Source organism: Cherax quadricarinatus, chromosome 95 (assembly GCF_038502225.1).
Source record: "Cherax quadricarinatus isolate ZL_2023a chromosome 95, ASM3850222v1, whole genome shotgun sequence".
In the NCBI taxonomy this organism is placed as follows: domain Eukaryota; kingdom Metazoa; phylum Arthropoda; class Malacostraca; order Decapoda; family Parastacidae; genus Cherax; species Cherax quadricarinatus.
In genome coordinates, this window is record NC_091386.1 from 8,301,982 (window position 1) to 8,314,474 (window position 12,493).

General features: G+C 38.7%; 1 protein-coding gene across 1 annotated transcript in view; it reads right to left on the reverse strand.

Moving 5' to 3' along the window:
* Window positions 1-479: 479 nt before the first annotated feature.
* Window positions 480-12,493, reverse strand: part of LOC128703985 (WD repeat-containing protein 47-like) — a 28,258-nt gene continuing 16,244 nt past the window's right edge. Inside the window, exons 3-4 of the mRNA XM_070104930.1 lie at window positions 4,082-4,301; window positions 480-3,093 (exon numbers count right to left, since the gene is read on the reverse strand). Of these exons, the coding sequence (XP_069961031.1) occupies window positions 2,948-3,093; window positions 4,082-4,301 (366 nt within the window). The 3' untranslated portion in view covers window positions 480-2,947. The remainder of the gene's footprint in view (window positions 3,094-4,081; window positions 4,302-12,493) is intronic.

The window sequence follows — 12,493 nt, forward strand, 5'->3', positions numbered from 1 at the left end:
GACTCCCAAATAATGCAGCTTCTTGACAAAGTTCCGTCTCTTTCAACCAGACTGCAAAGCTGTATGACCCTTATGGGTTTAGCACTTATTTGTGATTATTATAATAATTTCAATCAGACTACCACCCTAAGCCCCTTCTATATACAACTTTTGCAGCCACCCTTGCATAGATCAATACACATATAGATAATTCAGAGGTGTGGCAGTGTGTTTATAGGAGAATGTTGAAGAATGTAAGGGAGAGAATATATGATGCAAGTGAAGGCAGCAGTGTAGCTCAAACCACCAGTAATTTCTATTATTAATGTCTCATTTATTTATCAAAATAAAGATCTAAATATGAATCAAAATGTAACAATAACTGATACTGATAACACAATATGGCAAAAATCAGAAAAGCAGTGAGGTGGAGGGGTGAGTGGTTAGAAATATTGTTTGTCAATGCCCTTTGACTCATTGTTTGAACTTGACTGTTGGTGCTGGCTTTAACCCCAGCATAAATGTTGTCTGTCAATGCTCCTTAACTCTCTGTCTGAACCTGACTATTTCTTCTGGCTTTGACCCCAGCATAAATGTTGTCTGTCAATGCTCCTTAACTCTCTGTCTGAACCTGACTATTTCTTCTGGCTTTAACCCCAGCATAAATGTGAGACTCGACAGATTTCATGCCCCAGCATTCCACCAAATGTATAACTTTCTACTTAAGAGTTACTGGGTCCTGAAGATCTATGCATGAAGGGATGACAATGCCTTTCATTTCACATATTAAGATTCTGCTCAATTTTCACCATAAAAGTTCTTGATAGTAAGTTTGATTTAAGGTTATAATATATCAGTTACTTCAACACAATCCAGAATCAATTCTATTAATTACATGTGTTGTTTGTGAAGATGGATGATGTCAGCCATATTCCACACACTGGTACAAACGACCAGTATCCCATAATTCTTTCTCCTGACAACTTTACTGTCCCTCAAAGTTGCTTTATGCAATGCATTTATGTATGGCATACAATAAGTATACCAAAGAAAAATGAAGATATTTTAGGTTCCTAATGGCTGGCTATAATTTAGTCAAAAAGATGCGAATTTCTAAATTATGAATGTTAGAGGATAAATAACAAAAAAAGGCACAATACCGTGACTGGAACGATACACAAATAACCCGCACATAAAAGAGAGAAGCTTACGACGACGTTTCGGACCGAAACGTCGTCGTAAGCACCTCTCTTCTATGTGCGGGTTATTTGTGTTAGATTATAAGTTCACTCGTGAAATCGTAATAACACAATTGCAAACAAACCAGAGTGGACAGAACTCAAAATAATGACAGGTGAGCCCTGCCCTTTCTGTTAGATTTTTCCCTTCAATTTTGGATCAAACATATTGATGAACAGTACAAAAATACTAAATAATGTGTTCTATCAAACTATGCACCCTTAAAAAATAAAAAAAAAGATCTATTTGAACTAATATTTATTTATTTTGTGTCGTAGCTGTACCTCACTGAGTTTGGTAGTTAAGCACCCACTGCATCACACTACATAACATACAATCCAATCAATTTCAAAACAAAAAATAAATATTAATCTCCAAGACAAAAATTAAACAACATTCTGACGAATTTAGTCACAGCAGAAAATAAGAGAAAATTTTAATTCAGCAAAAACAAATTACCTCAATAAGAGACATTAAACATACTTCATATATCCAAATTGCGAACATATATCTTGTATCTAGTATATAACCTGAGGTTTTTACTTAATTTTTTCTTTAATAATAAAAATTATAGAATACAATTTATAGAAAAGAGAGCAGTTTATAATAAATATTCAAAATGCCTATCACAGAGCTTACAAAATAAAAAGATAAGAGAGAGAGCTCTAAACCATACAGATTCTTTACTTCTAGATTTATATCTTATAATAACCACAACATCTTATTAATTTGAGTATGGATTTCCAGCACCTGCTTTAACTGTGATAATTTGTAAAGAATAATAAAGTTTAATTGATACCAAAATATAATGCCATTACATTACTACTATATTCACATATTTTATGAATTCAGATGCTACTAAAATGCCATATTCATATCCTGGTTAATTCTAAAATTAATCAAAGCTGTTATAGTCTAGTATAATCTATTTTAGATCACAATTATCTCAAACAGGGAGCACACTAATCTGCTGTATTAGTTGTTAGATATCTCTTAATATCTTCACTTGAGTATCTTTCAGATTTTGGCATAGATCTATTTACTTTCAAAATCTACTTCTAAGTAAAGTAGGCTCTCTATAAAACTCATCTATAAAGTACAGTTTTTTGTAAATGTGACTGAAAAAGTACAGTGAAAACTGAACAGTGAGTGGAAAGGCCAGTCTTCATAGGTCATGACATTCAATTCTGGATGTACTTTTTCAATAGCATTTACAAAAATAACACTACTTAGTGGCGCAGTATAAGAGAGCTTACATTATTCATCTGGGGGTTGAACCAAGTCGGTAAACTACAAGACTAATGTCACACTATTATCACATTGAATTAACACATTTTTTGCACAGGTAATTCCACACGCTGCTGCCCAATATGAACCATCAGAATGGATCTTCTCAGAAGACCGCTTCAAGAAGAGGCTTCCTACCCATACCATCACCACACCACAGAACAAGGGGAAAGGATTTGCAGATTTCATCAAACTATACACTTATGAGACTCGTTTTCACACACAAACATCTTTACCTACTACAAGGAACTTTGACAGTAATTTTAGAAACTACCAAATGACTTAGGCATTGTCAACTTGTAATGGTAAAGACATTTTGAAAAGTGAACTAGATAATGAAATATTTAAACTGTTAGAGTGCCTGATTTATACATTATCTTATACATTTTTGTCAGAAAAGACTGCAGGTATCTGAGATATGAAAGCCTCCTCCTAATCCACATTAAACAGGAGGTAAGGCCCATAATGTGCACATCTTGTCTGCAGAGGTTGAGATGAAGGAGAAATCTGTGGGGTGCCATCGACCAGAGATGACTTTATCTTGATGCTCAGCCACAACAACACTGGGTAATGGAAGAGTCAGATCACCTGCCAAGGAGAATATAAGCAATTTACTATAATGAAATGTGAATGATAAAAAGGGAAAAATATATACAATATTTCTGCCTTGGTGGGATACGGCCGGTGTGTTGAAAGAAGAAGATGTACAATATTTTAAAAGCATATGAGAGAAAAATCTCCATGGGAAAGTGGAAAAGAATTCTTCCTCCATAAGTCGTGTGTGTCATGAGAGCTGACTAAGATTCCGGGAGCAAGGGGATAGTAACCCCTTCTCCTGCATAAATTAGTAAATACCAATACAGTGGACCCCCGCATAACGATCACCTCCCAATGCGACCAATTATTTAAGTGTATTTATGTAAGTGTGTTTGTACGTGTATGTTTGAGGGTCTGAAATGGACTAATCTACTTCACAATATTCCTTATGGGAACAAATTCAGTCAGTACTGGCACCTGAATATACTTCTGGAATGAAAAAATATCGTTAACCGGGGGTCCACTGTACTCTTATATGAGTGTGAAGTATGGACTATGAAAGTTGCAGCAAGAAGTAGGCTGGAGGCAGTGGATAGGTTGTGTCTGCAGGCAATGTGTGGTGTAAATATTATGCAGAGAATTCGTAGCTTGGAGATTAGGTGTGGGGTTACTACAAGTATTCTCTAGAGGGCTGAAGAGAGGTTGTTGAGGTGGTTTGGACATTTAGAGAAGATGGAGCACAATAGGATGACTTGGAGAGCACATAAACTGTAGTGGAGGGAATGCATAATTCCATAAGTTTTCCATCAAATTTTGTACTTTTGGTGTCATTCCCATCGGGAAAAGATTTTCTATCATTTCATAAGAAAAATAAAAAAATTTTTTTTTAAATTCTTCAACACTGAGAGCAAGTTCGCGAGCACGGGTCTCGACAGTGATAGGGTTAAATACTTTAAAATATATCTTTAAATACATTAAATTTTAATTTTTCCTATTTTATAACTAGTTGTACTATGAAATAGTCTTTAGAAAACTTTACCTTGAAGGTCAGTGAGAACAAGTTTGTTGTCGTATCCAGCAGTAAGTAGATAATATGCCGAGGGTGAGAATCTAATGGAGCGAACATCTGAAGAGTGTGGCCTGAACGCCTGGATGCACCGTGAACCTCGCACGTCGTACAGAGAACAAACAGAGTCCTCGTGACCTGTCACCAAAAGTCTTCCGCTTGGGTCTACACACACTGATGCCACAGGAGCACCCTGTTCAAACATAATAAATTGAGTGTACAGTACAAACTTCAGAAATACAAGACAAAATCTGCTGGTCACTTGATTCGAATACGATGGACAACGTCTTTATTTATTATCACACCGGCCGATTCCCACCAAGGCAGGGTGGCCCGAAAAAGAAAAACTTTCACCATCATTCACTCCATCACTGTCTTGCCAGAAGGGTGCTTTACACTACAGTTTTTAAACTGCAACATTAACACCCCTCCTTCAGAGTGCAGGCACTGTACTTCCCATCTCCAGGACTCAAGTCCGGCCTGCCGGTTTCCCTGAATCCCTTCATAAATGTTACTTTGCTCACACTCCAACAGCACGTCAAGTATTAAAAACCATTTGTCTCCATTCACTCCTATCAAACACGCTCACGCATGCCTGCTGGAAGTCCAAGCCCCTCGCACACAAAACCTCCTTTACCCCCTCCCTCCAACCCTTCCTAGGCCGACCCCTACCCCGCCTTCCTTCCACTACAGACTGATACACTCTTGAAGTCATTCTGTTTCGCTCCATTCTCTCTACATGTCCGAACCACCTCAACAACCCTTCCTCAGCCCTCTGGACAACAGTTTTGGTAATCCCGCACCTCCTCCTAACTTCCAAACTACGAATTCTCTGCATTATATTCACACCACACATTGCCCTCAGACATGACATCTCCACTGCCTCCAGCCTTCTCCTCGCTGCAACATTCATCACCCACGCTTCACACCCATATAAGAGCGTTGGTAAAACTATACTCTCATACATTCCCCTCTTTGCCTCCAAGGACAAAGTTCTTTGTCTCCACAGACTCCTAAGTGCACCACTCACTCTTTTTCCCTCATCAATTCTATGATTCACCTCATCTTTCATAGACCCATCCGCTGACACGTCCACTCCCAAATATCTGAATACGTTCACCTCCTCCATACTCTCTCCCTCCAATCTGATATTCAATCTTTCATCACCTAATCTTTTTGTTATCCTCATAACCTTACTCTTTCCTGTATTCACCTTTAATTTTCTTCTTTTGCACACCCTACCAAATTCATCCACCAATCTCTGCAACTTCTCTTCAGAATCTCCCAAGAGCACAGTGTCATCAGCAAAGAGCAGCTGTGACAACTCCCACTTTGTGTGTGATTCTTTATCTTTTAACTCCACGCCTCTTGCCAAGACCCTCGCATTTACTTCTCTTACAACCCCATCTATAAATATATTAAACAACCACGGTGACATCACACATCCTTGTCTAAGGCCTACTTTTACTGGGAAAAAATTTCCCTCTTTCCTACATACTCTAACTTGAGCCTCACTATCCTCGTAAAAACTCTTCACTGCTTTCAGTAACCTACCTCCTACACCATACACTTGCAACATCTGCCACATTGCCCCCCTATCCACCCTGTCATACGCCTTTTCCAAATCCATAAATGCCACAAAGACCTCTTTAGCCTTATCTAAATACTGTTCACTTATATGTTTCACTGTAAACACCTGGTCCACACACCCCCTACCTTTCCTAAAGCCTCCTTGTTCATCTGCTATCCTATTCTCCGTCTTACTCTTAATTCTTTCAATTATAACTCTACCATACACTTTACCAGGTACACTCAACAGACTTATCCCCCTATAATTTTTGCACTCTCTTTTATCCCCTTTGCCTTTATACAAAGGAACTATGCATGCTCTCTGCCAATCCCTAGGTACCTTACCCTCTTCCATACATTTATTAAATAATTGCACCAACCACTCCAAAACTATATCCCCACCTGCTTTTAACATTTCTATCTTTATCCCATCAATCCCGGCTGCCTTACCCCCTTTCATTTTACCTACTGCCTCACGAACTTCCCCCACACTCACAACTGGCTCTTCCTCACTCCTACAAGATGTTATTCCTCCTTGCCCTATACACGAAATCACAGCTTCCCTATCTTCATCAACATTTAACAATTCCTCAAAATATTCCTTCCATCTTCCCAATACCTCTAACTCTCCATTTAATAACTCTCCTCTCCTATTTTTAACTGACAAATCCATTTGTTCTCTAGGCTTTCTTAACTTGTTAATCTCACTCCAAAACTTTTTCTTATTTTCAACAAAATTTGTTGATAACATCTCACCCACTCTCTCATTTGCTCTCTTTTTACATTGCTTCACCACTCTCTTAACTTCTCTCTTTTTCTCCATATACTCTTCCCTCCTTGCATCACTTCTACTTTGTAAAAACTTCTCATATGCTAACTTTTTCTCCCTTACTACTCTCTTTACATCATCATTCCACCAATCGCTCCTCTTCCCTCCTGCACCCACTTTCCTGTAACCACAAACTTCTGCTGAACACTCTAACACTACATTTTTAAACCTACCCCATACCTCTTCGACCCCATTGCCTATGCTCTCATTAGCCCATCTATCCTCCAATAGCTGTTTATATCTTACCCTAACTGCCTCCTCTTTTAGTTTATAAACCTTCACCTCTCTCTTCCCTGATGCTTCTATTCTCCTTGTATCCCATCTACCTTTTACTCTCAGTGTAGCTACAACTAGAAAGTGATCTGATATATCTGTGGCCCCTCTATAAACATGTACATCCTGAAGTCTACTCAACAGTCTTTTATCTACCAATACATAATCCAACAAACTACTGTCATTTCGCCCTACATCATATCGTGTATACTTATTTATCCTCTTTTTCTTAAAATATGTATTACCTATAACTAAACCCCTTTCTATACAAAGTTCAATCAAAGGGCTCCCATTATCATTTACACCTGGCACCCCAAACTTACCTACCACACCCTCTCTAAAAGTTTCTCCTACTTTAGCATTCAAGTCCCCTACCACAATTACTCTCTCACTTGGTTCAAAGGCTCCTATACATTCACTTAACATCTCCCAAAATCTCTCTCTCTCCTCTGCATTCCTCTCTTCTCCAGGTGCATACACGCTTATTATGACCCACTTCTCGCATCCAACCTTTACTTTAATCCACATAATTCTTGAATTTACACATTCATATTCTCTTTTCTCCTTCCATAACTGATCATTTAACATTACTGCTACCCCTTCCTTTGCTCTAACTCTCTCAGATACTCCAGATTTAATCCCATTTATTTCCCCCCACTGAAACTCTCCTACCCCCTTCAGCTTTGTTTCGCTTAGGGCCAGGACATCCAACTTCTTTTCATTCATAACATCAGCAATCATCTGTTTCTTGTCATCCGCACTACATCCACGCACATTTAAGCAACCCAGTTTTATAAAGTTTTTCTTCTTCTCTTTTTTAGTAATTGTATACAGGAGAAGGGGTTACTAGCCCATTGCTCCCGGCATTTTAGTCGCCTCATACGACACGCATGGCTTACGGAGGAAAGATTCTTTTCCACTTCCCCATGGACAATAGAAGAAATAAAAAAGAACAAGAGCTATTTAGAAAAAGGAGAAAAACCTAGATGTATGTATATATATATATGCATGTGCGTGTCTGTGAAGTGTGACCAAAGTGTAAGTAGGAGTAGCAAGATATCCCTGTTATCTTAGCGTGTTTATGAGACAGAAAAAGAAACCAGCAATCCTACCATCATGCAAAACAATTACAGGTTTTTGTTTCACAGTCATCTGGCAGGACGGTAGTACTTCCCTGGGTGGTTGCTGTCTACCAACCTACTACCTAGTTTCAATAAACACAAGAGTAAATAATGAACTTAAAAATGTCCACACATGGATGATTACCAACATTCCTGCACCAGACTGCACACCCCTCTGCTCTTCAAGAGTTTGAACTTAAGTGTGCCTACTACATAGGTATATAGAACATTAAACTCCAGTGTAAACCCTCCTCTCAAATTTTTTCTTGATAGCTACAACAGAGTACTAAGGTATAAAACTCTCTTCTACATCCCTCATATCCATCTCACACTATGCAAAAATGCAATGCACATAAAAGGCCCCAAGATCTGGAATTCACTGCCTGAACCAGCAAAAGGTTCCCTGCCTGCCAATCAATTTAGGGCTATAATTAAAAATTACCTGATCTCCCAAATTTAACTATACCTGAAATCATTTAACCAGCCTGAAACTACACAAGATATCCAAATTAACTTAAGACCACTATATCAATTTTAACCCTTAAACTGTCCACATGTAGATCTATGTGCACGTGCGCAGTGCTCCAAACATAGGCCAACGTTTTATTTTTCATTCCTTCAAATTTAGCGCCATAGGCCTGAGTCGCCTAGACATGAAAGAATGGGTCTGCGCACTCAGTGTGCGCAGTATGAAAAAATTTGGGGACCACTTAGTACCTTATGGGAGCACCAGTTCAACTGAGCACCAGAAACAGACCTCTCTGGAACACTTTTCTGAGCGACAAGGGTCCAGTAACTCTCGAGCTGGTCCTAGTGGCATTAAAAAAAAAGAAGGGAAATAACCCCGGAAAAGGACTTGGTACCTGAAGTCTATATAGAAGGGGATTCCTCTTCCAAACAGGAATTTCTCCATCCTCTCCCTTTCTCCTGTCTTCAATACACTAAGAAGAGTCTTCAATAAAAGTAAGTGTCATGTTATTATTGTTTTATTCTTCATGTCTCATTGTTTTTTGTGTAGGTAAATGTATATTTCATGTAAAAAAAATAATTTTTTTGAACGCTGGAACGGATTAATTGGATTTACATTATTTCTTATGGGGAAAATGAATTTGGAAATCGTCAAATTTGGCTTTAGTCACAATCTCTGGAACGGATTAATTATGATAACCGAGGGTCCACTGTACATTATTACATGTAAACTACACAGTGTACTATACAGTGAACCTTCCCTTTTCGCTGGGCTCTGTTTTCACTCATTTCAGTTATTGCTGATTTTTTCCATAAAATTATTGGCTCCGTTTTTGTTGCTTTCCTCCGATCTCATCGGTGGTACAGTAAAAATATTGGCTCCATTTCTATTGCTTTCCTCCATTCTCGTTGGTGGTACAGTATATCTCCGAGTGTGCTGCACACACAACCCCCCACACACGCATTCTGAGGAGGCAGTATCACTTTTTTTCTTGGTGAGTGAACATTATCCTGCAAGGCCATGGGAAACATTTCATAATAATTCACTGTTTGCTGCACTTGTTTATTCTGTGTGACTGCTAAATAAGCCACCACAGGCCCAAAGAAAGCTGCTAGTGCCAGCTCATTGATAAAGAAGGTGAGAAACAACAGAATTCAAGAAAAAACTCATAGCAAAGTGGAGGAGGAAGAGAAAGTGGAGAAAGTGCCTTTTTCAGTGATTCAACAATATGTACGATGCTAAAGCAGCAGGAGTCGATAAAGGCTATAGTGCCAGCCAGCGACAAAGTGTAGCATTAATAGTGTAGCAAGTAAGTTAAGCGATTAAGTGATAGAAAAAGAACGACATGAAACTGACTCCTACAATGTTATTGGAGGTATATAGGGCCACTGACAAACATACACCGCCCTGCCTATCTTCCACCACCCTAAACGAATGCCAGCATCTCCAAGGCGTAGTAAGTGTAAATATTTCTTATTTATAAAGTGTAAATACTTATTATTTATAAATTAAATTGTAAATATTTCTTATTTATAAATTACGTACATTTTTTGTGTGAATAGTGTTGGTGGCTTCTGCTGCTGCCTCCACTACCACTAATATGTACGGCTTCTTTCAGTGGCCCTTAAAAACCCAACACCACCACCACCACTTACTCCTCACATACGTAATGGCATATTTTATTCACACGCCTTGACCCACAGACCATCCGCATCAGTGTTGCCCTTCGACTTGCTGCCCCTATTCTCGCTGAACACAGGTGTATTTGTGAGTGAAGCAGCAGACCGTTTCGGGTACCATGGTCTTGTGTGCCGTAAATCCGGGGGAAAGATTGCAAGACATGAGGAGGTTAATAACATTATCAAGAGGAGCCTCACAACAGCCAGATGCCTAGCAGTAAGGGAGCCACCCCAGCTATGCAGATCTGATGGCAGCCAGAAGCGTCCGCCTGGACAGACGGGAAGCAGGTGGTGTGGGACTATACATGTGCATCTACCTTGGCTAATACCTATCTCCAATACACCAGAGAGGAAGGAGGGGCAGCTGCCAGCTTCAGGGAGTCCCAAAAGTCTAGAAAATATGGAGAACTTGCCTATCACTATATGTTTGTTCCCATAGGCTCAGAGACCCTTGGCTCATGGGGAAAGAATGCATCTAAATTCCTTAAGGAGCTCGGAAAAAGACTCATCAGGGTAACTAGGGATCCCAGGGCAGCTAGTTTTCTGTTCCAGCGGGTCAGTGCAGCTGTTCAAAGGGGTAATGCCTGCTGTATTTTGGGCACACGCCCCAGCTCTGAGGAGCTGGATGAGATTTCACCTTATAATCAGTGATACACACGTAACATGTACCTTATATGCCACCTTTATATCAACAATGTATCTCTTAAATCTTCTGTACCATATTATGTAATAAAATATTCCTATTGGTAAAAAAAAAGAATGAAAAGATGGGATGGTAGGGGAAGTGGAATATTCAAATGACTTCAGGAAGAAATCCAAATATTCTTCCTTGAAGCTTTTTTATCCACTTCTCCGAGGCTATGGGTCCCACAACTGACACCAGAGGTGGACCCCATTCTAGAGTATATAACATGTTACTATGTTATTAATATTGTTTATTAGGTCATATTAGATGAATTGTGACAGATAAATAAGCCGTAGAATATAGTTCTGTTCAATAAAATGTATTTTTTGTTTATACTTTTGGATGTCTTAAACGGATTAATTGGATTTATGTTATTTCTTATGGGAAAATGGTTTCGGTTTTAATCGATTTCACATTTCGTCAGACTCTCTGGAACAAATTAAAGATGAAAAGAGAGGGTCCACTGTACAAAGAAATAGAGGATTTGATATTTGAACAAACTATCTCTAAGTGTTAAAAAGACATTCTATATATCTTTTGGGAGCATTCTATACATCTTTGGGTTATCAATGATACTGAAATAGCACAGAAAGAAGAGGGAAAACTCCTAGGCCTAACAGTAAACAACAAACTAAAATTTAATACCCATATCCAACACACTAACAAAAAGTGTCTAAGAGTAGAGATACTCTCTAAAACTCATTATTATATTCCTCAAACTGCACTCCTAATACTACTACTTTTTTTAATACAAATTAATTTTACAGGCTAAAAGCTGTTATCCTCCCTCAGCTCATTTCAAAGCCGAGCCCTATCTGAGGTATACTACCATCCTCCAGGATGCCACCCACACCAGTTGGCTAACATTCAGGTACCTACATACTGCTAGGTGAACAGGGGCAGCAGATGTAAGGAAACATGCCCAACATTTCTACCCGTACTGGGGATCGAACCCTGGACACTCAGTGTGTGAGCTGAGTGTGCTACCATGCCTCAAATATGGAACCTGTGTCTTACACAATTCAAATCAATTATAACTTGACAAAAGGCAACTCTCAGAACAATCACAAGCTACACCAATAGGCAACACACTATGTGGATATTCAAATCCCTAAACCTACTAAATAAAAATACAATTAATACATAATACTGTTCAATATACATGTTCAAATTATTAAACTGTAATGCTGACAGTGAACTAAAGCAATTCCTAGAGAATTGTAAAAGAACACATAGGCACCACACCAAAAAAACATACAGCCTCTCCTCACTTAGCGATGAATGTACTCATTTACTGACACCTTGGACTTACAACGGGCTCTCTGACACAAACTCACTACCATTAAAGTATGCTCCTCACTTAGCAACGAATTCGTTTAATGACGTGATCTTAGGAATGGAACTCCGTCGTTAAGTGAGGAGAGGCTGTAATTATTTGATATCCCTCATGTTCAACTGAATATCTACAGAAATTCTATGCAAATTACAGGACCAACAATAAGCAATAACTTAAGAGATAAGCTGAAAGACTGCAACAATCTTACTCAAAACTAAGCTGAAGCAAGCAATGTGTACTTAAATACTGAAGTCAAATCACTAGCTCCATCTCCATTTTTGTAAGCACAGGCTGACGCTCACTAGCTCCGCAAGATTCAATTCACTGTCCTGATAGCTCGGGACAGTGATTTTAATCTTTCAGTTATTAGAAATATACAGATTTTTATTTTTTTGCAATGGCTACAATGTGTGACTTACGTTTT